General features: G+C 41.5%; 1 protein-coding gene and 1 pseudogene across 1 annotated transcript in view; one reads left to right on the forward strand and one right to left on the reverse strand.

Moving 5' to 3' along the window:
• The first annotated feature begins 13 nt into the window (after window positions 1–13).
• The window catches only part of HSPA4 (heat shock protein family A (Hsp70) member 4), a 63,416-nt gene continuing 40,762 nt past the window's right edge, over window positions 14–22,667 (forward strand). The window contains exons 1-5 of the mRNA XM_026507973.4: window positions 14–81; window positions 1,385–1,479; window positions 8,587–8,729; window positions 11,217–11,317; window positions 14,250–20,804. Coding sequence (XP_026363758.1) covers window positions 20,698–20,804 — 107 coding nt within the window. The 5' untranslated portion in view covers window positions 14–81; window positions 1,385–1,479; window positions 8,587–8,729; window positions 11,217–11,317; window positions 14,250–20,697. The remainder of the gene's footprint in view (window positions 82–1,384; window positions 1,480–8,586; window positions 8,730–11,216; window positions 11,318–14,249; window positions 20,805–22,667) is intronic.
• LOC130542815 (U4 spliceosomal RNA) lies at window positions 4,743–4,855 on the reverse strand (annotated as a pseudogene).

The following is a 22,667-nucleotide window of genomic DNA, read 5'->3' on the forward strand; positions in this document are numbered from 1 at the left end:
GGGGCGGAGACTTCGAACCTCGCGTCCGCCTGCGTGGGCGGAGCCAGTCTGGCTTGGAGAGCTTCTGGGGCAACTTTTGGGGTAAGCAGTGGGTGGGTAGATGGTGGGTCTTGTCTCCTGTGTAGGTCTGTACTTTAAGAAAGAGGAATGAGGCCGGTTGTCTCACATGAACAGGCTTTTGAAGGATGAGTACAGGTATACTGCGTGAAGAGGCAGGCAGAAACATTCTCAAACGAGGGACATATAAATACATATATACATAACTGAATAAAACTGCAGTGTTCAGGAAGTAGTCTGGAAAGCAAAATAAAAAGGAATGAATTGAGCAAGATTGGGACCATAAATTGGAAGACTGATTTTAGTAAACCATATAGTGCAAATATATGTTAATTATTTCAATATTTATGTATTTCATAGGGATGGTATAAGGACCGAATGAGACTAACTAAAGCTACTTTGTCTACTGGAAAAAGATTATACAAGTACTAATTATTTTAGGATATTTTAGCATTTCGTGGCAGATCATGGAAATTTTATTTCCTTAAATCCACATTCTTTGAACCATATATAACTTTTTTGAAATATATATGTATGTATGTTTCTGGGCTTCCACTCATTTTTCTCAGGTATTATTTATGGAGTGCCTAAAATGTTTTAAAAAGTGAGGATAGAGCATTAAACAAATAAAATCCTTGCACACATGGAGCTTTCTACAAACAATAAACAAAGGAGATGTCCAATGAGCATAAATACTCTAAGGAAAAAAAAATTCAGGGTAAGAGGATAAAACACTGAGAGTTAGAGAAGGTGATATCCTTGCCCCTTGAGCACATCTTGTTCTTAACAAAATGGAATCTTACTATCTGTTCTATTCTTCAGCTTGCTTCCTTCATTTCTCCATGTACTTGTGGACATCTTTTCCCACGTGAGCACATACAGATTTGATTCATTCTTTTTCTATGTTAAGTTATATGGATTACATGGCTATGCCACAATTTATTTAACCAGTACCCAATTTTGAACAATTAGATCATTTACCCACAAAGATGGGATGAATAGATTTTTTTTTTAAAGATTTTTTATTTATTCGACAGAGATAGAGACAGCCAGCGAGAGAGGGAACACAAGCAGGGGGAGTGGGAGAGGAAGAAGCAGGCTCATAGCGGAGGAGCCTGATGTGGGGCTTGATCCCAGAATGCCGGGATTACGCCCTGAGCCGAAGGCAGATGCTTAACCGCTGTGCCACCCAGGCGCCCCGGGATGAATAGATTTTTAAGCACTCATCTGTGTTTCTATAATATGACTTTCTGGAAGTAAAATCACTGGGTCAAAGGGTATGTGCACTTTTAATTTTGATTGGTATTATCTATTGTCCTTTAAATAGGTCTTACCCAAACGTGTTTCCTCACCAGAATTGCGAATGCTCAAACTTTGAACTCTTTCCTATCTAATAAGCCGACTGATACGTTATTGGTGAGGGTAAGTACTTTTCATATGATCATTGGAGACTCTTTTTTTCATGAATTGTCTGTCAAATTCTTTGCTCATTTTTCTATTGGATTTTTATCTTTTTAATAATGAATTGTAGAAACTTAATATTTTACATAAAGACACTTTGTTTTATATTTTACAAATATTTTTCCTTTCAACTTTGTGATCATTTACCCTGTACAGAGACATTAAATTGTTAAATAGGCATTTTTTTCCAACTTTTTTTTTTTTGAAGTAGGCTCCACACTGGTCATGAACTCCTGACCCCAAGATGGAGACCTGAGCTGAGGTCAAGAGTTGGATGCTTAACCAACTGAGCCACCCAGGTGTCCCCTAAATAGACATTTTTTTTAAATTTAAAGATTTATTTATCTTAGGAAGAGAGTGCGCATGCGCACTCAGTGGGGGGTTTAGAGGGAGAGAGAGAGAGAGAATCTCAAGCAGACTCCCCACTGAGTGCGGAGCCAGACACGGGCTCGATCCCATGACCTGAGCTGAAATCAAAAGTCGGACACTTAACCAACTGAGCCACTCAGGTGCCCCCCCCCCCCGAATAGGCATTTTAATGGTCTTTTTCTTTATGGGTTCCTGGATTTAATGCATGCTTAGAATGGCCTTTTATGTCCCCAAATTATTGAAATGTGTTTTGAGCAGCACCCGGCTGGCTCAGTCAGTAGAGCATGTGAGTCTTGATGTCTGGATTGGGAGTTCGAGCCCCACGTTGGGTGGAGAGAATACTTAAAAAAAATAATAATAAAAAATAAAATATTTTCTTGTATTTTATTGTAATTCTTTAGTTACAATTACGGTTATATTCTTAATCCTCATTTTTAGTTTTTGAAATACCATTTACTAAATAATCTATCACTTCTTTATTGATTTGAAATGCTACTTTCTCATATACTAAATATGTACAAATTTAGTTTGAACATCTTGTTTTCTTCTGAAGATCTATTTTTGTCAGGATGTGTCATTTTTTAAATTTCCATGGTTCAGTAGGATATTTTGCTATCTGGCATGGTAATGCCTCCTAATTAATCCTTCTTTTTCCTCAATTTTCTTCATTGCTCCTAGGCATTTATTTCCTTAGATAAGCCGTATTCTCAGATTTTCAAGTTTCCCACAAAGCAAGATTCATCTGTCAGCTAATTTTAAAAGAAACTGCATTATAGCAAATATGAAAAGACGAGACAGAATGAGCTATAACAAAGCAAATGGCATTATTTGTGATGATTTGGTTGCATACCTGGAGAGCCTATAAGAATTAATTAAAAGTCTCTAAAGAGTTCAACATCAGGGTCAGATATATACACACAAAATACAATAATAACTCGCTTTTTCAGGGGCAACAGCAAGCCGATGTAGCTGCTTCCCTTTGAGACCCAGGGACCCTCAGCTTTGTTCAGAGAATTTAGGCCAAATTCAGATGCTGAGTTTTGTAAACCTTAATGGGTTGCAGCTGAAGGAATTACAAACTCTTGTGAAAGCTGCAAGTAATTGCTATCTGACAAGAATGAACATTTTACTAGTCTTTTTTTTTTTTTTTTAAAGATTTTTTATTTATTTATGTGACAGAGAGACAGCCAGCGAGAGAGGGAACACAGCAGGGGAGTGAGAGAGAGGAAGAAGCAGGCTCCCAGCGGAGGAGCCCGATGTGGGACTCGATCCCGGAACGCCGGGATCACGCCCTGAGCTGAAGGCAGACGCTTTTAACGACTGCGCTACCCAGGCGCCCCATTTTACTAGTCTTTAAGCAGACTGTTTCTTTACTCTTGGAAAACCTAAGTGTCTTCCAGTTACACAAGATGTCTCAAAGAACTGGGGGAAGGATGGATGTAAAAGACATGTGTTGGAGAAAAAGTTGCATCTCTCTGGCCTGGGATGCTTTGGGGCAAGCAAGATGGTTGTTCCCTGCTCTGACCCTGGCCCGTTAGTGAGCACCTGTGACTGGAGAGCAACAGTGGAGCACAGAACAGGGCCTGCTTCAGGGGCAAACTATATACAGTTCAGGGCCCTGTGCTTAGAAAATCCCACATTTGGTTTAATGTTCTGCTACTGCCATTTTAAAAATTCATAATAACTTTTGAAGAGGGAGCCCTGCGTTTTAGTTTTGCACTACACCCTATACATCATGTAAATGGTCTACACCAGAGGTTGGTCAAAGTGGTTTCACAAGACACTGTGAGATGAGTGAAATGCAAACTAGATCCACCAGGAGCAGAAGAGGGGAGAGACCTGATCCTCCCACCTTTCCTGGAATTCAGAATCAGTCTTCTCCCTGAAGATTGGTGGCTATTGTTTAAAAAAAAAAAAAGAAAAAAGTTTTTTTACCCTTTCATTATGTTTTACAACTAGTTATTGTAACTATTTGAGAAACCTCAGTGTTGTAAAATTAGAACCTGGGGCAAAAGCAAATGTGGGTTCTTGCCTCATATGCCTTTGAATACAAAGAAAGGAGACATTTTCTTTACAGTAGGATAAGAGAATTTGACTGATTTTGTTAATAAGAGAGTCAGAGCAGGGGGACTATATGTTTTGTAAAGAGGAGTAGCCATGCAAGGGGACTGGCAGAAGGGTTTTTGGGCCTGTGGGTATGAGGCTCCGGTTCCCCAAATGGAGAAAGGATGGCGTTCCCATCCACCTCTGGGCACGGAGGTGAGAACAGTGCCTGAAGCTCCTTGTAAGTGGGGAAGAGCTGCCTTCCCCAGTTGCTTCTACGTCCTGAGATGGCTTGACTGCTTCCTACTTGAGAGTTGTGTCACGTTCTTTTATCAGACAGAGCTGCTGGGACTCCTCAGTCTTTGCGCCTTGATAGAACACTCTACTCTGACATAGCTTCAGGGAGTGCTCCTAAGGCTGTGTGATTGTGAGTGCAGGGTTTGCTGCTTCCCTCTCTCATAATTAAACGTGTCTGCAGTGCGAGCAAAGGAAGTTGAAAGGATCAAGGAAGTGCTGAAAGGACCAGAGATGAGAGACCAATAACTACCTAGACTTGATTGTTTTCCTTTAGGTTGTCATGGCTTCTCTTTAGTAAATCCCTTTTGTGATGAAGATGGTGCAAGTTAGGGGGCACCTGGCTGGCTCAGTCAGTAGAGCATGTGACTTTTGATCTCAGGGTTGTGAGTTCAAGCCCCACACTGGGTGTGGAGCCAACTTAAAAAAAAAAAAAGGGGTTCAAGTCTGGTTTCTGTCTTGCTCCCAAAGAATCCTTGATTTTATCACCAGAGGTAGGGTTTATCCCCCTGAGAGACTCAGGCATCTGTGTTTCAATCCTCAAGGTAGGGTATTGGGAAAGGTTTTCAACTGGAAATAATTGTGCCTCTGACAAACCTCATTGGCTACAACGCCGCCACCGTGTGAAGCTTCAGGTGTCTTGATTAAGTGATTTATCCAAGGTCCATAGCCCTCAGCTTTTTCCATTGCGTACCTCTCCCTCCCCTCCAGCCAGTTGGGTTTATTTTGAAATAATATAGAACCGCTTCCCTTATATCATTGAGGATTCAATTGCAAGAAGCAAAACTATGGCTAAATAAACACGGGATTTATTGGTAGTGTATTAGCCAGATCATAGTTTAGAAGGAGGAATTGTATACCCAGCCTTGAGAAATTCTTGAACCAGAAGAGTCCAGAGCTTACTAGTGGGGAATTTGTATGCTATTTCCTTTTTTTTTTTTTTTTTTAAAGATTTTATTTATTTATTCGACAGAGATAGAGACAGCCAGCGAGAGAGGGAACACAAGCAGGGGGAGTGGGAGAGGAAGAAGCAGGCTCATAGCGGAGGAGCCTGATGTGGGGCTCGATCCCATAACACTGGGATCACGCCCTGAGCCGAAGGCAGACGCTTAACCGCTGTGCCACCCAGGCGCCCCTGTATGCTATTTCTTTCGACTCTTGCCAGCACATGATTGGGTCCAACCCCCTGCAGTACCTGTGCTCCTCATGTCAGATGTAAAGTTCCCTGTAAGAGTTTCCCTGGCTTCCTACTGAGATGTGTCCATCTCTCTAGCCATGGATGGGATCCCACAATCAGCAGCCTGTCAGAATGAGGAAGAATAGAGGAACACCTTAAGGAATGAATGCTGAGCAGAAAAAACAAAAGATGTACATTATCTCCTATAAAAGGACCTTTCTACAAGATCTTTCGTGTAAATTATTCACAGCTAGATGCATGGGGAGAGGTCACAATGTTTTGCAAAAGCATATACAGTGACCAAGCATTTAGAGATGTCATATAGCAAACCCAAAGGAAAATAGTTCTCTCTATCCCTTTTCTGGTGAGGATGATAAACTTCTGTGCTCTAAATCCAGTCATTTTAATTGCCAAGTCGTGTGGTAAATGTTTTATTAAAGTTCATATGAAATTCAGAATGATGCTCTAATATTTCTTTTTTTTTTTTTTTAAGATTTTATTTATTTATCTGACAGACAGAGAGAGAGCATAAGCAGGGGGTGCGGCAGAGGGAGAGGGAGAAGCAGACTCTTGGCTGAGCAAGGAGCCTGATGCAGGGCTCAATCCCGAGACCCTGCGATCATGACTCGAGCCAAAGGTAGATGCTTAACAGACTGAGCCACCCAGGCACCCCATCTAATATTTCTTGTAGACATATCCCCATTCATTGAACTGCTCTGGCTTCCCACCCCCTCCACTGCACCTTCCCAGCAGTGTGGGTCCTAAGGCTAAAATGACTTCATTCCGGTCTTGAATAGTCTTGAAACCACGCCTCCTTTTTTAAAACACAAGTAATCCATTTGCATTATGGAAAAACTTAGAAATAGAGATTAAGAAAAAATAATGTATATTACCTTCCACTACCTACAGAAAGAGATGTTCGAAGTTCTCTCTTGGGAAATGTAGATGTTTCCTGTATCCATAACTCCCCCTAACTAATTACAACACATTTTGAAATATCACAGACAATGTCTGGGGAATTTTAAATTGTCCTGAGCAGCCTAAGTAGATCTTTCTTCTTGGTGATTTTTTTTTTTTCCAACAGCACTTATTGAGGGTCACACGCTGTGCTTTTAGGGAATATTTCTAAAAGTTGAGGTATAATTTACATAGGATAAAATGGACAAGATTTTGAACTGTATAGTTTGACGAATTTTACCAAGTGCAAACACCCATGTAACCACAAAAGATGCAACCACCACCTAAATCAAGATCTGGAACAGTCTCTCAGTGATTTTACAAATCGTAAAGCCATGTTGCATATCAAGAGACATGAGGAGTGAGAGTTCTACCATCATGGTGGTCTATCTGGACTGGAATGAAGGTGTCCATTTTTTGCGTTTCACAGTGTCCACATTGCTCTCAGCCCTGTTTTTTGGCCATTAGAGGAAGGATGCTCTCCTATGTGTAGAACTCTGAGGGCTCCTTACAGCTATCATTAGCATCTTTAAAAAGTGTCACTTTCCCTGAAGAATATTTTTTTTAAGATTTTATTTATTTATTTGACAGAGAGAGAGACAGTGAGAGAGGGCACACAAGCAGGGGGAGTGGGAGAGGGAGAAACAGGCTACCCGCTGAGTAGGGAGCCCAATGCGGGGCTTGATCCCAGGACCCTGGGATCATGACCTGAGCTGAAGGCAGACGCTTAACTCACTGAGCCACCCAGGTGCCCCTAGACAAAATTATTTCTTAAGTGTTCTACTTTTAAAAAGTTTTACTTTTGGTGAATGCAAAAAAATATAGGAAAACACACAACTTACCTATAGGTCCTTAGGTATATGGAACATTTGTAAATAATTTATTATAAATTGTAAAAATTTATAAATGTCTTTGAATGTATATCTTAAGTTTTAGAAAACGTGAAGCAAGTAATATTTTAGAATTAAATGCTTTTCTCTGTGATCAATAAAACTGAAAAAGGCCTTTTCAAGTTATCAGTGCTGCTAGTGAAAGAAACCAAACTTTCCAAAGTACTTTAAAATAAATTCCTCTAATTCATTTTTCATTGGAGTGCTAATCAGAAAAATACCATATCAAGATTCAGTTTATGTGGTGTGTAAAGCAGAAATAAAATAGTAATTATACTTTGTTTTATGAATAAGAATGACATGATAGCCTTTCTCCACAAAAACAACAACAAATACAGTCTAAGAGCCCTTCTTTCTTCTTTTTTAAAAAAGATTTCTTTATTTTAGAGAGAGAGAGAGAGGAAGAGAGAGCGGTGGGGAGGAGCAGGGGGACAGGGAGAGAGAGAATCTCAGGCAGACTCTGGGCTGAGCATGGCGCCCGTCACAGGGCTCAATCCCAGGACCCTGAGATGACCGCTTGAGCTGAAAGCAAGAGTTGGACACTTAACTGACTGTGCCACCCAGGCGCCCCTAAGAGCCCTTCTTTAATATTGAGAAGTTTGCCTTTTTGTGAGAAACATTTCGTATAGCAGCAGTTTAGGTCCAAGGTAGGCTGTGGAGTTGTCGAAGGATCCTTTTCTTGTACTTGCTATCAGTAGTTTGCTATACAGATTTCCTTCGTGCACCATCTAGTCTTTACCAGTCTTTTAAGAATTTGGTAAAGTGTGAATTAACTTTGGAGATTGTTAGGATTTGCTTCAAATTTCCAAGTATTACTAGCATCTATAAATCTTGTCCATTTTAGGTAATACGGCTTTCCATTCATCACATGTTAGACGAGGATAATTTTTGTGACATTCATGCTCTCTCTCTGCATTTAAAAAATACTAACTATTCTGTTTCTTTTCCATTTCTTCAGTGAAGTTTCATGAAGCCATTTAAAAATGGATGTCATGGGGACGCCTGGGTGGCTCAGCCGTTAAGCGGCTGCCTTCAGCTCAGGTCATGATCCCAGGGTCTTGGTATCGAGCCCCACATTGGGCTCCCTGCTTGGCGGGAAGCCTGCTTCTCCCTCTCCCACTCCCCTTGCTTGTGTTTCCTCTCTCGCTGTCTCTCTCTGTCAAATAAATAAATCTTAAAAAAAAAAAGGGGGATGTCATGAAGGGCTTTTTTAAGTGAGGGAGTATAATTGAGTTATAACATTTCTTCAGGTGTCAACATAATGATTCCATATTTGTATGTACAGATGGTCTCCAGCTTTACTATGGTTTGACTTATAATTTTTCAATTTTACAATAGTGTGAAAGAGGTATGGATTCCATAGAAACTGTACTTCGGAGTTTGAATTTTGACCTTTTCCCAGATGTGCAGTGTGATATTCTCTCTCGATGCTGGGCAATGGCAGTGAGCCGTAGCTCCTGGTCAGCCACATGACCATGAAGGTAACTGACAGACTTAGGGTTGTAAGTTCCTACCCATAGAGCCATTGTTTTTCACTTCGAGTGCGGTATTCAATAAATTATATGAGACATTCAATGCTTTATTATAAAAGAGGCTTTATGTTAGATGACTTTCCCAACTATTAGCTAATGTAAGTATTCTGAGCACATTTCAGGTCTGCTAGGCTAAGGCATGATGTTCCGTAGGATAGGTGTATTGAATGCATTTTTGACGTATAATATTGTTAACTTATAATGGATTTATTGGGATGTAACGTTATGGGACGTAACCCCATGATAAGTTGAGGAAGATATGTATTGCAAAAAGAACACCACAATAGGTCTAGTTAACATTCATGCGAAGGGCTTTCTGTCATTGATAAATCCTCAAAGTGAATTTTAATCCCCAGTATTTTTTAATCCCCAGTATTTTTATATGAATATACTTCCTGCACTTGCAAGGTAAATTTTGAATATGGTGGATTTATTAGTCAGGGCTATTCAGGTTGCAGGTGACAGAAATCAGAATCAAAGTAACCATTGTAAAAAACGGGACCTAAGGGACGCCTGGGTGGCTCAGTTGGTTAAGGGTCTGCCTTCAGTCCAGGTCACGATCTCAGGGTCCTGGGATTGAGGCCCATATTGGGCTCCTTGCTCAGCGGGGAGCCTGCTTCTCCATCTCCCTCAAGTCTGCTGCTTCCCCTGCTTGTGCGGTGTCCTTTCTCTCTCTAACAAATGGATAAAATCTTTAAAACAAAAACAAACAAAAAATGGGACTTACGGGATAGAAAGTAGTAGATGCCAAAGGAGGGCAGTTCTAGGCACCTAGGCCCAGAACCAGGGATAGGATGCCTTTTACAAGACAAGCTAGTCTCTATTTTCATCTCAGTAATAGCCTCATTCCCTCAGACCCCTCCCTGTGGCTGGGAACATCGCCACTAGAACCTTGGGAACCTATCTTTACAATTACACAACCTGTCAAAGACAAAAAGCAAACAATAAGCAAACTGGTTTTATTTAGGGTATTACAATAGGGAGAGCATCCTGGATCTGAAGATCATTACCTTGGCAGGGTAGTTTGTCTGGAGACTTTTCTAGGGAGGAGTAGATAAGTTCCAGGTAGGGAGATTTTATTGTTGCAATTGTTTTTGTAATCAAGGGGTCTCAGTCAGCGAGCTGAACAGGAGATGTTTGTGTCTAGCTAGTTTCAGCGGGACAGACAATTCACAGAATCAGTTATGAGGCATTGTGAATGGGAATTCGGAGAGTTTTGGTGCGTCCTTATCATAGGTAAACAAGGGGGTCATCTGTGGGACTTATCTAAGTCACATGAGGAAGAGTGGTTCTTTGTAGTGAAGTTGGAACATGAAGAGGTCAGGGGTATTTCTTAACCTTTTAAGTTTTCTAGGAACACAGGGCTTAGGTAGAGTTCAACATTGTCACAAAGGAGAAGGGAGAAAGTTCCCCAGCAGCTGCAAGAGACACATTTTTGAAACAGTGTCATGTGTTTGGTCCCATGTTCACCTGCCTATCTCTGGTTCAATCTTTGTGGCCCAGTGGGAGGAAGTTCTTTGAGTGATTCAGCCTGGGTCAGAGTAGTGAAGATAAGGGGTAGTGGGGAGACAAAGAAAATGGTTCTACAGTGGGCAAATAGTCACAGTTTAATTCCCAGGGAGCTAAATGTGAGAATTTTTCCTTAAAGCCAAAGAAGACACAAACCTTTGTTCAAAATTAAATAGTGGTACTGTAGTAATAGTACTGGTAAATTACCATGAATCCCTTTTCTAGAACTTGAAACAGTCTGAGGATGTGTCCATCCTCAGAAAAATTGCCCCTCCCTCTTTCCAATCAATGCTGTAAAACGGAAACCACAAATATTAAGAGCCTTTAGTAATATTTCAAGCTACTCATTCTGGTTTTACAATTTTTTTCAAGGTACTTGCCATTTTCCCATTCTACTTCAAGGCCAAATTGGGCTTACGGTGATTTGGAAATCACAGATATTTCTGCTTCCACCACCTAAGAGCTTTAAGGCCTCATAGTTTATGAATTAGTATGAGGAGAAAACAGCACCCCTATACCAACGCCCCAGGGAAATTTGACTCCTTGGACCAGCTGGTGCCCAAAGAAACAAATATAGACTGGAAGTCCTAGAGTCTAAAGAACACTAAAGGGTTTTGAAATGCTTCACCTTTCCATTTCATCAGCCCATTTGCAGATAGGAAAACAGAGAAATCCCATCCTGTGAAGGATCAGGATTCCACTTTATAGTTAGTTGGACTTAATTTAGTCACAAGTGATTTAATCGAGCTGCTATTCGTGAAATCTTTGTGATTTCCTTTTCCTTTGTGGTTTCTGAGGGCTCCAGCGCCCTAAGAGAATTCAATAAACTTGGCTCCAATATTCAGGCTCTGGGGTAATTCATGGCTTACTCTCTATATTGGATGGTTTGATGCCTCTTCAGCTTCTGTGTCTCTGTTCCTTCCCCAGGTCATACCTGGATATATGAACCTGCATCCCCCTTGCAGGTACCTTCCAGAAATTCCATCACACCAAGCACCTCATGAAAGATTTATGGGCTTCAGTGGAAGGTAGTCACGTTGTAGATGAAGTGATCACTCTGTCTCTCTCTTTCTGGCAATTACTGACCTCCCTTCCTTCATCTCAGATCAAGGCCCCTCTGTCCACAGTCCCTACACATCACCTTGTAAAACTCTCCAGAAAGTGAGGAATAGTAAATGTAAATAGTAAAGAGTAAATCCCCCAGTATAATAGTAAATTCTCCCCCAATATAATATTTATTTCAAAGCCTACTCAAGCCTATGTGGATTCTTCAGTTTTCTAGTATTCTGGGGCACAATATTTTCTTTCACTACATCAACACGGTGAGACCTCTTTTGGGTGTCTTTCTAGCTCACGATGATAGTCCTCGGAGACTGGGCATCATTATTGATGACCCACTATTCCCAGTTATACTTGACTGAACTAGCTTGGCTGATCCAAGTTGCACCAATTAAAATCTTTTACCTGGGACTTTTATATTCAACTGAAGGGCACTGTAGGGCACCTGGCTGGCTCAGTCAGTGGAGCGTGACTCTTGGTTTTGGGGTTGAGTCCCACATTGGGTGTGGAGATTACTTAAAAATATAAAATCTTAAAAAAAGGAAAAGAACTAAATGTCTCAAGTATTCAGCTCTGTGTAGGGTTGGGCGTGAAGCACGTACATTCTAAACTGAGGGCAGTCAGTATATGCTCTGCAGCCAACGTGGGGCTCAAACTTAAACTCTGAGATCAAGAGTCGCTGTACTCTTCTGACTGAGCCAGGCAGGCACCACTGTAACAATTCTTGGTAACTCACTATGTGTCAGACAGTGCACATTTTATATTAAGTGTCTTATTTAATTATCACATCAACCCTATGAGGTAGGTCCTGTTATTTCCTCCATTTTTCAGGTGAGGAAACTGAGGCTTAGAGACTATTAAGGCACTTGCCTAAAGGCACTCCAGTAATTATGGTGTAGCTGGTATTCAAGCCCAGGTTGTAGGGCTACAGAACCTTAAACAGTCTACTATCCTCCCTCTCTTGTATACCCATGGGAGGCATGCTTGCCTATCATTTCTTAAGTGTATATGTTTTGAAGTACAACTATTGTCACAGAGTATACACACTTTCCAAAACGCTCTCTGGGAAGTCTGAACCAGGCATAATTTCTCATATTTTGCCAGTACTTTCTAATGTAATTTTTTTCCAATATGGTTTGGGAAAATGGGATTACATTATTGTTTTAATTAACTCTTTAAAAATTCCAAGTGAGGTTGAGTGTTATGTGTTTGTCATTTGCATTTATTCTTTAGTGAATTTTGTCTTCTAATCTTTGGTCTATTTTTTTCTCATTGACATATGACAACTATGTATAGATCAAGAATATTGCCTCTTTGATGTCGTATATATTAAGAATATTTCTTAAAAAAAAAAAGGATATTTCTTCCCAGAGTTGTCAAAGAATAAATTTTTTTATTGCGATAAAATATACATAACATAAAATTTACCATTTTAACCATTTTTAAGTGTACAATGGCATGGCATTAAGTGTATTCATAATGTGCAACTATCACCACTAATGATTTCCAGAGCTTACTCACCATCCCAAACAGAAACTCTGTACCCATTAAAGAGTAATTCTGGGTTTGTTCCTCCCCACAGCCCTTGGTTGTCTCCAGTTTATGTTTTGTGAATTTGCTTATTTTAGGTACCCCATATATGTGGAATCAGACAATATTTGTCCTTTTGTGTCTGGCTTATTTCACTTAGCATATAATTTTCAAGGTTTCTTCATGTTGTAGCATGTATCAGCATTTTATTCCTGTTTTATAGCTGAATAATATTCCATTGTATGTGTATCCTATATTTTGTTTCTCCATTCACCTGTTGAAGGATACTTGGCTTGTTTCCACTTTTGGGCTGTTGGAATAATACTGCTATAAAGATTGCTGTGCAAGTATCTGTTTGACTTCTTGCTTTTAATTCCTTTATGTGTATAAGTAGGAGTAGAATTGCTGGATCATAGGGCAATTCTGTGGTTAACTTTCTGGACAAAGTATGATTTAAAAACACACACACGTGTCACTGATTTATGTGACTCATTAATGAGAGGACTTCTCATTAATGAGAGCAGGATCTTAAAGCTGATTCCTTGAAGAACTCAAGAGGCCGAAGTGAAGGAAAGAATGTTGAAGTCAGAGTGCTAAATTAAATACAAAACTTGTTATTATTGTACCAGGCAATAAAAGCACAGTCTTTGAAAATATCTTTTCCACCAGACAGAAATCATATGCATCTCTCCCATACAAACACCATTTGTACTTTATCAATCTTCTGTAAAGTTAATGTCTAATTTTACAGTCTGGGCCCTAATCAACAGAAAATGGCAAGTTGAGCAAAGTTACATTTTTCCTAGAGAATCATAGTTCCCTTAGGTAGGCTCATTAAACAATGTTTTGATATGATATTGAAAGAGCAAGCAGTATTCTTTTTGCCTTATCTCTAAATTTTGGGTAACTTTCTTAATTTTGTATTTATTGCCCTTAATTTTGTTTGTGGTCTTTTTTGCATTCTCTTTTCTATCTTTTCTTTTACTGTTTTTGTCTTTTGGCGTTATGCTTATGAAAGTTCACTGTATGTCTGTGTTTGCATAGGTACCTATGTATATGTGTATAATCACCTTTTTTTTCTGGTAATGGTGTTATTTTTGAAATTCAACTTACAAACCTTTAAATATTTGACTTACCAGGAATATGTTCTTGTATGTGGTTTGAGGTAGGGATCTAAAATTTTTTCCCAGACCGTTAGCTAATGTCTGCAAATCGCCTTCTCCATAACTCGTTTGAAATGCCATGTATCATATGCTAAATTCTCATACTTGGGTTTTTTTCTGGACTTTTATTTCTGTTTGTCTTTGTCTTTTCTGGTACGAGTATCACAGTTGTTATTACTGCTTCATTATGTTGTGTTCTCTCTTGCAGTTTTGACAGGATGGTTCTGCTACCAGCAACCACACCTTCAGTGAAGAGAACTCCTCACAGAGGAGGGGCAAGTGGCTAGCCCTCCTTCACAAGTAGCAGCAACTCTCAAATATTGCAGTGAAAATGTGTTGCATGCTTTAGAAAATTTTAGGGAAAGACACTTACCTAGGCAATCAAAGTAAATGCTGAATTGTGTGTGTGTGTGTGTGTGTGTGTGTGTGTGTGTGTGTGCGCGCTCGTGTGTGTGTGTGTGTACACGTGTGTACACAGGCGTGGGTGGAAGTCCGTCTGCCAAGGTGGAAGGTGGGGGGTAGAGGAGCCATTCATGAACTTCCTCTCCATCACGTGGTTATACTTCCTGTTCATTTACATAGAGATGCTAGGTTGTCACTGTGCTCCCCCGACTTAGGAAGGACATTTCGCTTTTAGGGAAGAAGCCCTAAGCTACTGCTCTTTCTTTACAAGTCAACTCTTGCCTTTAGTGGAAATGTCACAAAATATATCCATATTTAATAGACTAAATAGTAGGGGCTGGTCATCCTGTTTTGAAGAATGACTTATTAACCACATTTCTGTTCTCTGCTGAGTACCTTATTCTTTCAAAGCTTTTCAAGAATACTCTAAGTTCTTAACATGCTTTTTGTTTCATACTATCTCCATTATGGAAACTTCTTCTGGTCACCTTTCCCAGGCTTGTCTTTGTCTTCTCTGGAGAAGAAACTCTGATACTTCTAGTGAGCTCAGATCATCTCCACTCTTGTTTTAGCTTGTTGCTGCTGTTGCTGCTGCCTTTGACCATAGGATGGATTCCTGTGCCATTGCCAGGAAAACATGTTAGTCACTCTCCTCTGAGTTAGGGGTTACACTGCTGGCATTTAGTTGCAAACTGTAATCGTCTGTGATATATTTAGATTTTGAACTCACATTGCATTTGAACATTAACTACATGTCAACACGAAAATAAATGGTGCCCCTCTGGTTATGAAGCAATGTATGGGCAGGATGCCACATGAGCTTGTTCATAGAAACACTGTTCAGAGTAACACCGATTCTTAATCAAATTACAAATATTCACACTCCAAGCTCCAGATTCCTCTTTAATCAGGAAACATGCAGAGTAAATTATTATCAGAGGCCCAGGGCCTTTAAAAATCATTTTCTTTGAGTCTTAGAGCAAGAAGCAAAGAACATTCTGTCATGAGAAATGAGTTGTATTCAGCTGAAGGGAAACCAACCAGCGTAGGATACACTGAGTCCTGATGAATTTGATAGTTAAAATGAAAGCTCTTGTAAAGAAAATTCCATAATTTGTAGAAATGAGATGGCAGCAGTTCCTATGGCAAAATATCTGCCTGGAGGTCTCCTAATGCTCAGGAACAGGACAAACCCCAACAGAGTTGGACTGAGCAGGTCAGAGTCACGTTTGTGCTCTCAGCAGACCAATTTCACAGGTAGGACATTGGAGTGGAGCTGGAATGTCGGCTACTAGAAGTGGGAGAAAACTGAATTGAGTCTGTGGCTCGTTGAGGAGAGGCTTGAGCCAACGGGTAAGGAGGTTGTAAGTCAGGCCAGGAAAATTATTGTTGATTAAAGGATTTAGATAAAGGTGTTAAATTTTCATGATCATATCAGCTTGTGTGGCCTTGAGAAATCTGTGCAAAGTTCATCCAGCATTTTAAGATTATAAAGAGGGAAAGGACTGGGATTGATGATGGCACTGCAAGACATAAAATAACTGTAATCAAACCAAATAAGGGCAAAAAAGTGGGGATTTGGGGAAGGACTTCAGAATGAGATCATGGTGCTACTATGTAAGCAGTTTGATAGAGTGAGGAAGGACCCTAAAATTTCAGCCAATTTGGACTTACAAGTAATTTGTAATGATAGTTTTTATATCAAAAGAGTATTAGGATTAGAAAAATACTTGAGGAAAAAAAGGAGACTGAATTGTGCTCTCCTATTCCTTAAACAGTATTTCTTATGTTTATACTTTTATGATTAAACAAAATTTCTATGGGACTTATCAGTGTCTATAAAATGGCAATATGAATCTATTATCTCATGGAACACTGTCCCATTGAACACAGTTCGGGAAAGGTTGACTTAACCTGATGTTAAAAAGGCATAACCCAATTCGAAGATTGTATGTAACAAAACTAGCGAAAGGGAGAAATGTATTCCAAAATGTCAACAGTGAATGACTGGTTGAATTATTCCTCTTATTCTTTTTTTTTTTTTTAAATTCCTGTTACTCTTTTGTGTTTCCATATTCTTTTTAGTGACCCTTTACAAAGAACATGAACTTAAAGAAAAGAGTGGTATAGTTGTAGGAGACCAATGTCAAAGTCAGGAGTTTTAAAAGCTGTGTGACCTTGAACCAGTTCCTTAACCTCAGCACGTCTGTTTTCTCATCTATAAAATTGGAAAATAATATCTACCTAATGGGTTTGTTCTGAAGATTAATTGAATTATGACATCCAAAGCACTCAGCACAATGTCTGGCACATGCTGTAGGATCTAGAGATGAGGTAGTTACCATTATTATTCAGTTACTAGAATTTTAGAGTTTAAGAAATGCTGGCAGGGTTAAGGGCACTTAGTCCACTCAATGTGATACCAGAGAGGCCCAAAAATACCGTTATCAGAGGTTGTACCTTCCTCCTGAAGCAAAGAATTGCAGAAGCTGCTCCAGAGTGTAGGGCAGGATTCCATTGGGCACTTGGCAGGGAAGGTAATGAATTCCCAACCAAAAAACTTTTGTTTCATGGTGGGCAGTCTGTTAACACTGTATATTAAAAACAAACATCTTCCTGATTGCTTAGAACTAAATTTAATCATTGTACCAGAGGAAGGCATGCAACAGCTTCCTCCTTCTAAAATTCTCAAGATGCTCTGCTGAATCAAAGGAAGTTGTGCTGCAACCACGATGCCTTCAACATGAAATGTTCTGGCAACTTCAATGCTTCACAATTGTGATTCTTGGAAACTTGGCACTTTAGATTCTTCAGAATTCTTAAATAACTTTTTCTGACTTCATTTACTTAAATATCCCAGAATAGCCTCTTGAGCTATAAGTTTGATGATCCAGGAAACTATTTATAGCAGGATGAGTACTCTCTGTGACTGATGCTATGTTTTATTTTGAGAAGGACAAATCATTAAAAAGATTGATAGGGCCAATGGTATTTTAAACTGAAAACAGAGCCAAGGCAAATAAGGTAGCTCAGTGAGGTATGATGGTGGAACACAAAAAGATATGGTTGTACTTTTTTCCAGTTCAGTTAAAGGCTGGGGAGGTCTCCCACATTCTAGAAGGAAGGCAGAGACAGAGTCCATAACCCAGACCTAGTGATATTTTATTTTTAAAGATTCTTTATTTATCTGTTTGAGCAAGAGAAAGAGAGCACAAGTGAGGGGAGTGGCAGAGGGAGAGGGAGAGAGACAGGCAGACTTGCTGCTGAGTGGGGAGCCCAACGTGGGGCTCTATCCTACAACCCCTAGATCATGACCTGAGCCAAAGTCAGACTCTTAACCGACTGAGCCACCCAGGGGCCCACAGATCTAGTGATAATTTAGGTTAAGTCACTTCAGCCTATGGCAGCCTGGCCTCTGTTTGTCCAGTGTTTATAATGCAGAGCAGACAGACACAGGACTCTCTGTCATCACAAAGGCCAATACTGTTCTTGGTGTCATTGATATCCTCCTAGGTAGGAGACAAATATAAGACAGAAGGTGGTCAAGGTCAATCTTTTTTTTTTTTTTTAACTTTTTTATTGTGGTAAAACACATAACATAAAATTTATTATTTTAACCATCTTAAAGTATACAAATCAGTGGCATTAAATACATTTGTACTGTTGTGTGATCACCAGTACTACCCACCTCCAGAACTTTTTCATCATCCTAAACTGAAACTTGGTGCCCATTAAACAGTAACTCTTTATTCCCCTTATCTCAAGCCCTTGCTAACCACTATTTTATTTTGTCTCTACGAATTTGCCTATTCTGATTTCTGTGCCTCTCCCAATTGGATGGGGCCCACCAAATGTGGGGCAACCCTATCAGCTGGAGGCCGGTGGTGAAAGAATTCACCCAAGGCAGAACAAGGGAGATAGAAATTTATTGAAAACACCACAACTAAGCGGTAGGCAGGACAGCAAAACAGAGACTGTCTGCTCCAAGGCAGTGCTGGGGGGCTGTAGTTAAAGAGAGAAGGTGAGAGATTATGGAAACACACAGAATTTTCCTTTTTTGGTACCTGTGTCTGGGTGTAAGTAATTCATTGGTCAGCTAGGGCTTATGGCTATTTTGAGGTGGGTCACCTAATGGGCCTATTTGTATCAGCCAGAGGGTTGGTGGTCACTGCAGGCCCTTCTATCTTACTCAGGTTTCCACAGTTCAAGTTGGTTGCTAAGAGTGTCCTCTAAAGTTTCCTCACATAAATTAAAAATTTGTCATTTCCTGTCTGACTTCTTTCACTTGGCATAATGTTTTTAAAGTTCATCCATGTTGTAACATGTGTTAAGAGTTTTGTTCCTTTTTAAGGCTGAATAATACTGCATTACATGTATATACGATGTTAAAAATCCATTCATGCATCAGTGATTATTTGGGTTGTTTTCACCTTTTTGCTATTGTCAATAATGCTATGAACAGGGGTGTAGAGTATCTGTTCACCCCGTTTTCTTTGTTAAAAGGCCTTTTCCTGCGGCCTCTACTCCTATTACCTCCCTCCCTCAATCTCCTACCCTAGGTAGCACTCAGTACTTGGTTTTGAAGATAAAGTAGGTTTGGTTTAGCCAAAATGTAAGATCTGTGTGATAATTTGCAAGTGTAAAGGCAAACAATCTGGCCTTTGGGCATTGCTCCAGGAGACTGAGGTGTCTGTGTGTGGGGGAAATGCAGATTTGAGAAAATGCACTTTCTTCTTGGCTCATTCATTAAATGATCCAATTGTTCTAGCCTTGAGATAGAGATCTTTAACTCAGTCTACATTCCAGCAATACAGAAATTCTTTTAGTTCTCAGCAACTCAGACTAGCTCTCTATTGTTTTTTTTTTTTCCCCCCACAACCTGAAAGCAGACTTTTGCTTTTCTGGAAATTCTTTCTAGTCTTCCCCATTTCGTGCATAACACTTGCCACCTTGTACTGGGATTCTTTTAACTTTTTAAGCTATCCTCGTGACGGGGGGGGGGGATTCAGGTTTTGGGGGGTTTGAGGCTTATACACTTATACACTTAAAACAAGCCACAAAATAAGTATGTAGGACAAAAAAACCCCCACGACACATTACTGGAGACTTGGGAGATCCAGATTCCCCCACTGAGACCTCTTCAATCAATTTATCAGAAATTCTTACTGTATAGAGTTGCTTTCCGATGGCAAGCTGGCTTCCAGTTTGCTCCTGGAACACTCTGGACGTGAGGGGCCCTGAAGTTTAAGATTCACTAGCCTCGAGTAATCCTGTCACTTACTGGCCAGTTACATTCAGCTCAGGACAGGTGCTTGGAACGTGTTGGGGATTTCAAGGTTTAAGTCATGTTGGCCCCTCCGTGGGCTCTAAGGACGCGTGCGGCTTAGAGAACGGTGAGGCAAGGCTGAGTGAAAAAAACCACGGCGGTGGGACTGAGAAGATTCCTGCCCTCCGCCGGAGAGGGCGCTGTCTTGGACTTCGTCAGAGCCCCTACCTGAGGCCCTCCTCAGGGCCACATTCCAAGAGCGGCCTTGTCCTCTACCGGCGGACCTACCCCGTAGGGACCAGAAGGGAGGGCTCTCTGGACTTTGAAGATTAGCTTGCGCTTCCATTTTGGGAGCGCAACACAAAGTGGGGCGCAAGAGGTCCCATCACCGGAAGTTTCTTTGATAAAGAAAAACGGCGGAAGTGGGCCAACGGCGCCTTTTCGGTATTTTGCCTCAAGCCGGCCCTCCTACTTTCTTTTGGAAGGGGAGGCGCCCCACTGCTTTTTGCCGCCTTGGGGAGTCGCTGCGGCGGGTTCCGTGCGCAGGCTCAGTTGACCTCCCAACCACCTCTCAGCCGCTGAGTCCCTTCCGAGGTTCTCTTGCCTGGACGTGACGTACGCTTGTCGTAATTGGGGGCGGAACCTCAGGAGGAGAAGCGTCTGAGCCGGGGTCTCGCGAGAACATTCCTTTCCTTCGCAGTTCTCGCGCTACAGCTTTACTCTCGTCGCTACGAGATCTTTCGAGATCTTCTCCGCCCCCGCTACCGGCGCCTCCTCTGCGGCCGCTGAGCCGGAGCCGGCCTGAGCAGCGCTCTCCGCTGCCGCTCCCTTCCCAGGGACTTAGGCGCCCGCGAGGACTCCTTCACGTCCCCCGCTAGCCCCGGCCCCCCGGCACACGCGGCCCGCACTCCGCGCGCCAGCCCCACCGGGGTCCGTGTCCTGTTTCGCCGGCCGGACCTGGGCTCGAGCCCGAACTGTAGCCGGCGCCATGTCGGTGGTGGGCATAGACCTGGGCTTCCAGAGCTGCTACGTCGCTGTGGCCCGCGCCGGCGGCATCGAGACGATCGCTAATGAGTACAGCGACCGCTGCACGCCGTGAGTGTGGGCCAGTCCGGCCGCGTGCACAGGGGGTGGGGAGGTAGCGCTTGCTCTGGTCTGCGACCCTCAAAGCTTTGGGAACGCGAGCCGGGGAGTCACCTCGGTTTCGAACCGAGGGCCCGGTGGGTAAGGACCCCCCTCTGTGTGTCAAGTCGCTTGTGGCCGCGACTCGCCATAAGGGTCTGCGCCAGGGGTGAGGCCTTTTCCCGGGGGCCTGCCGGTTGAGTGTAGGCTCTGAGCTGGTACCCGTCCCAGCGGAGGGCATGGGTAGGCAGGCCTGGGATGTATAGTGGACCGAGTTCTTTTGGAGGCAGAGTCCGACCCAGGGCATACTGCCGTTTCTTCAGCCTACCACAGAGTTTAGAGCTTTGCACACAGTAGGCGCCTAATAACAGTTCAGGGTTTTGGCGTTTGCCGGCGGTGTGAAGATGGAGCGGCCAGAATCCCACGTGAGTGGGGGCGGGGCAGCACCCGGAAGAGAGGGAGCCGGAGCACGAGAAGCTCGGGCTCCTCACGGAAGGCACAGCTACCAGAAAAGTACTTAATAAGTCAGTGTCTTCTTGATACCTTTGCGTTCACGTTGGTTTTTCACATCGTTTCAGTATGTCGAACTGTGTTGGGTCATTCTCTGCTTTCATTCTCTGCGCGTCCACACCTAACAGCGTTCCACTTTCACAGTTAATACATTCCAATCAGGGTGTTGGCCGCAATTGTTAATGAATGACTCAGGGGCTCACTTTGACTTCTAGAACCTATAGTAAGTGAAGGGACCAGTATAGACACGGCTCTAAAAAATCATGACTCACTCAGGTCTTTCCTTGGGTAGTCTGCTTTTTGACTATAGAGGTACTTTTCAATCCATTATCCTTTTTTGGGGCAAAATCTTTTAAGAAGCTTATTATTTTCTAGGTTCTCTTATTATGTGCTACGTGGCTCTAAAAGGGCTTCTGTTCCAAGGCCCATTTCCCCCCCTAACTTTGGTCACCCTACCCGCACTTGGGTAGTCAAACTGGATTGCTCCCTCCAGTGATCTTTGCTGCCCAGAGACTCAAAACATTTCCCTTCCACTTGTAAAATTTCTGCCCCTTGTTTTAGACCTAGACCAAGCGCTTCCTTGAAAATCCATCTCTGATCATAAAACGTGGTTTGATGTCCCTTTCTCAATTAGGTTATTTTATTGAGATTTAATTCACATAATGTACAGTTAACCCATTTAAAGGGTACAGTTGGATTGTTTTTAGTGTAGTACAGAACTGCAACTATGCCCCACAATCAATTTAAAAACATTTTTCTCAGTCCAAAAGAAATCCTGTACTCATTAGCGTACTCCTATACTTATAGTTTTTAATAGTGGGTTTTATGTTCTAATTTGTAATTCCAGAGAAGGTAGTGCATACTAAGTTGTTTTTTTTTTAAAGCTTTGACGTTTGTTTTTGAGTATTTAAGCATTAATTTTCCATATGATATTGTCCTTCTCTCCAGATCCAAGTTTTCTTCATTTGTAAAGATAGTCTTCCCCAAGAAATCAAAAAGGATGGTGTACTGAGTCAGGCATTTAACTTTTTGGTCCTTTCCTGCCTAGATTTGAACATAATTTACATCCAAAGGGAAGAGGATTCCCGATATTGGAACTAACAGTATTCCTGTCTTTTCTTTCTGTTATGTTCCAGGGTTTTTTTTTTTTTTTTTGACAAACAGCAGCTGCACCAGTTTTACCATGAATTCCATTAAAAAAAAAAAGATTAATCTTTTCAAATTGGAATTAAGTTTGCCTCAGTGACTAGGTGGTGGGTGACCAGATATATGTACTTGTGATAAGACAGTACTGTTTAAATACTTTAAGTGATTTTCTTTTTATGT

The sequence above is a fragment of the Ursus arctos genome, unplaced genomic scaffold (genome assembly GCF_023065955.2).
Source record: "Ursus arctos isolate Adak ecotype North America unplaced genomic scaffold, UrsArc2.0 scaffold_5, whole genome shotgun sequence".
NCBI lineage: Eukaryota > Metazoa > Chordata > Mammalia > Carnivora > Ursidae > Ursus > Ursus arctos.